The sequence below is a fragment of the Gracilinanus agilis genome, chromosome 3, assembly GCF_016433145.1.
Source record: "Gracilinanus agilis isolate LMUSP501 chromosome 3, AgileGrace, whole genome shotgun sequence".
Classification (NCBI taxonomy): domain Eukaryota; kingdom Metazoa; phylum Chordata; class Mammalia; order Didelphimorphia; family Didelphidae; genus Gracilinanus; species Gracilinanus agilis.
Window position 1 is genome coordinate 651,995,083 of NC_058132.1, and position 3,100 is coordinate 651,998,182.

General features: G+C 51.0%; 1 protein-coding gene across 3 annotated transcripts; it reads left to right on the top strand.

Annotated features, from left to right (window-relative positions):
* Positions 1-552: 552 nt before the first annotated feature.
* RAP2B (RAP2B, member of RAS oncogene family) lies at positions 553-2,636 on the top strand. 3 transcript variants are annotated; one of them, XM_044667686.1, is made up of 2 exons: positions 553-687; positions 739-2,636. In XM_044667686.1, the coding sequence occupies exons 1-2, from the start codon at positions 553-555 to the stop codon at positions 1,102-1,104; spliced, it is 501 nt and encodes a 166-aa protein (XP_044523621.1). In that variant the 3' UTR covers positions 1,105-2,636. The 3 variants fall into 3 exon arrangements, with proteins under 3 accessions (XP_044523621.1, XP_044523623.1, XP_044523620.1); XM_044667688.1 differs by having other exon boundaries at positions 553-612; XM_044667685.1 differs by having other exon boundaries at positions 553-2,636.
* The last annotated feature ends 464 nt before the right edge of the window (positions 2,637-3,100 follow it).

Here is a 3,100-nt window from a genome sequence, read left to right on the forward strand (position 1 = left end):
GGCACCACGGGGACTCATGCACCACGCGCTCGGGGCTGGGGCGCAATTAGCAGCCGCCTCCGCAGCCTGCAGCCGTCCCTGCCTCTGCTGCCACCGCCAGTGCCAGAGCCTGTGCCCCCCCTCCTCGCAGCGCGCCTGAGAAGGAGCAGCAGCCCCATCGGCAGGAGCAGCCCCGGCCCCGGCCGCAGTCCGTGCCCGGCCGATCGCCCGCTTCTTCACCAGCCCGGGCATTGTCCCTGCGCCCGCTGCCGGCAGCTCGCTCCCGGTGCCCCAGCCGCCGCCGCCGCCTGAATGCAGGGCACGGAGCCCGAGTGAAGCCTCGCTGGGGTGGGCGACCGCCCCCCCACCCCCTCCCCAGCCTCTGGGGGGGTTTCTTTGCCTTCTGCCCCGCGTTTCCCTCCTCCCCCGCCGCTCCTAGGAGAGGGCAGCAGGCAGCCGCCGAGCCGGCCCCACGCCGTGCCCCTGTGCCCCCACGCCCCCCGGGGGGTCCAGGCCGGAGGGAGGCCGAGAGCGCGAGAGACTCTCGGGGAGGGGGGGCGGGGGTGAGAAGCCATGCGAGAGTACAAAGTGGTGGTGCTGGGCTCGGGCGGAGTGGGCAAGTCGGCCCTCACCGTGCAGTTCGTGACGGGCTCCTTCATCGAGAAGTACGACCCCACCATCGAGGACTTCTACCGCAAGGAAATCGAGGTGGACTCGTCGCCGTCCGTGCTGGAGATCCTGGACACGGCGGGCACCGAGCAGTTCGCGTCCATGCGGGACCTGTACATCAAAAACGGCCAGGGCTTCATTCTCGTCTACAGCCTAGTGAACCAGCAGAGCTTCCAGGACATCAAGCCCATGCGCGACCAGATCATCCGCGTCAAGAGGTACGAACGCGTGCCCATGATTCTGGTGGGCAACAAGGTGGACCTGGAGGGCGAGCGCGAGGTCTCCTTCGGGGAGGGCAAGGCCCTGGCCGAAGAGTGGAGTTGCCCCTTTCTCGAGACATCGGCCAAAAATAAAGCCTCGGTGGACGAGCTCTTCGCCGAGATCGTCCGCCAGATGAACTATGCGGCTCAGCCCAACGGGGACGACCAGTGCTGCTCCTCCTGCGTGATTCTCTGAGAAAAAGAAAGGGGGGAGGGCGGCTTCTTCCTTCGGGCTTGGGCTCTGCTTTGAATTTTTATTGGTTTCTTTTTTTTTTTTTTTTTAAAGAAAAAGGCGAAAGCAAACACCATACTTCTTGCTCAATGTGATTTTATTATTATTATTTTAAGATTGGAAACAACTTTGCATCGTACAAGGTGTGTTCCAGGTGGGGGCTCGTGGCTATTTCCACTGCAGCTGACGGGCCTCAGTGCTCAGTGTCATGGGGTAGGGGGGTTGTCTTGTATTTAACATCTGAAACCTGGGTGGAAATGTGGCGCTTTCCAAGCATGTACATTCCTCTCGTGGATTTCTTTGATCGTTGCCTGTTTTCCCACTTAAAGCAGCCGTTAGAGAGCTGTATTGGCAACTTGACACCAGGCAAAAAAAAAAAAGGAAAAAAAGTTTCAATCTGGGAGGGAAGGGGTGGTGGGAGCAGGAGGAGGATGGGAGAGAAAAGGGCTTGTCAACAGCCCGATTTCCAATTCGAAGATCTAAGTACCTGGATGGGGGAAGGAAGTGCAGGAAAAGGCTGTGAAGAATTGAAAAGAGAGGAAGAGACCCCGTTTCCAGGCATGTGTGGATGTGCTGGAAGCGAGGGCTTGGCTGCCGCCTTTGCCAGTCTGGGAGTGCAACCCTGGGACTGATTAGGACTCTGAGGATTTCTATGCAAAGTTGGATTATTGTTACAGTGTATCCAATCTGAAGTATTGCACAACTGAACTGGGACTGTTTACACTGATGCCAATACAGTGTGGGGTGCCAGAAAGTGTCTGCTGATATTTGTGGAAAAAAAAAATCTATTTTGTTTACCTACTGTAAGGGGAGTCTGGGGGAGAGCGGTAGAGTTTTGTTGTTTTTTTTTTTGTTTGTTTGTTTTTAATCAGCTGTGAAAAATATTACAAATCTGCACATTTTTCCCCCATGGGGTGGTTCATTTTATTTTGTTTGGGTTTAGGGTTTCCTTTTGGTTGGCAATAACTGATTTTGATGACCAGATCTTTAAAGTACAGTACAAAGACTTCCTCAAATGTGATTCAGGGCCAACAGCGACCCTGGGTCTAGAGTGCCTTCAAAACTCAGCTGTTCCAGCCGGTGCCAACCTGTGAAAGTTCCACAAAATCCCATTATCTGCTATGACTCCCCAAAGTACTTAACAGTTTCCTTTCAGTAATCATTCTGAGCAAGCCAGGACAAAAGGGCCTGTTGTTCAAGGAATTTATTTTGATTTCTTTTGGAGCCTTTTACGTCTAATTTCCATGTCTTGCGAGTACTTCTGGCTTCATCTTATTTAAATTTTCAGGTATTTAGTGCCCTTTTCCCCTCCCTTCCCTTCCCCTTTATTTTTTCTGTCGTAGGATTTTCCTCCAGCCAAGAGCAAAATTTTTAATGTTGTGATGTACCAAGAAGATTCTAACTAATTGTAATTTTAATTCCAGACCTACGTTTAATGGTTGTCTATTCATTTAAAGACTTTTAATACAAATACCATTTTTTAAAAAAAATGCAAACCCAAAAATCCTGTTTTGTGTTTTTGTTTGATTTGGTTTTTATGCATTGTGTGAATTCATAAGCTGGCCAGGCTGATATGGGAACAGTCATGACAGGGAATGACTTAATCTGAAAGGTTTTATCAGGGCCTGAGGATAGATGGAAGTACTTTGGTGGAGAAATGGGTGGGGTTCTTGGGATCATAAACTGACTGTGGAATGTTGCCTTTGATACTTAAGACTTGGGAAAAACCAGGATGACCGAGTCCTGAGTGGTGGGTTCAGCATCTGATTCTAATAAAGAGCACTTTGTCTTAAGGGTAAGAAAGGGGCAGAGTCATCACAGCTAATGAATGTATTTTCCTATTTCTAGAGAGCCAGGTGTGTATATAATGGGAAAAGTGAGGGGAATAAAACATGAAGGCAAAATCGCATTTTAAAGAGTTTCCAAGTCTTAGGTTATTCAGAGGTGGGACCTTCTCTGG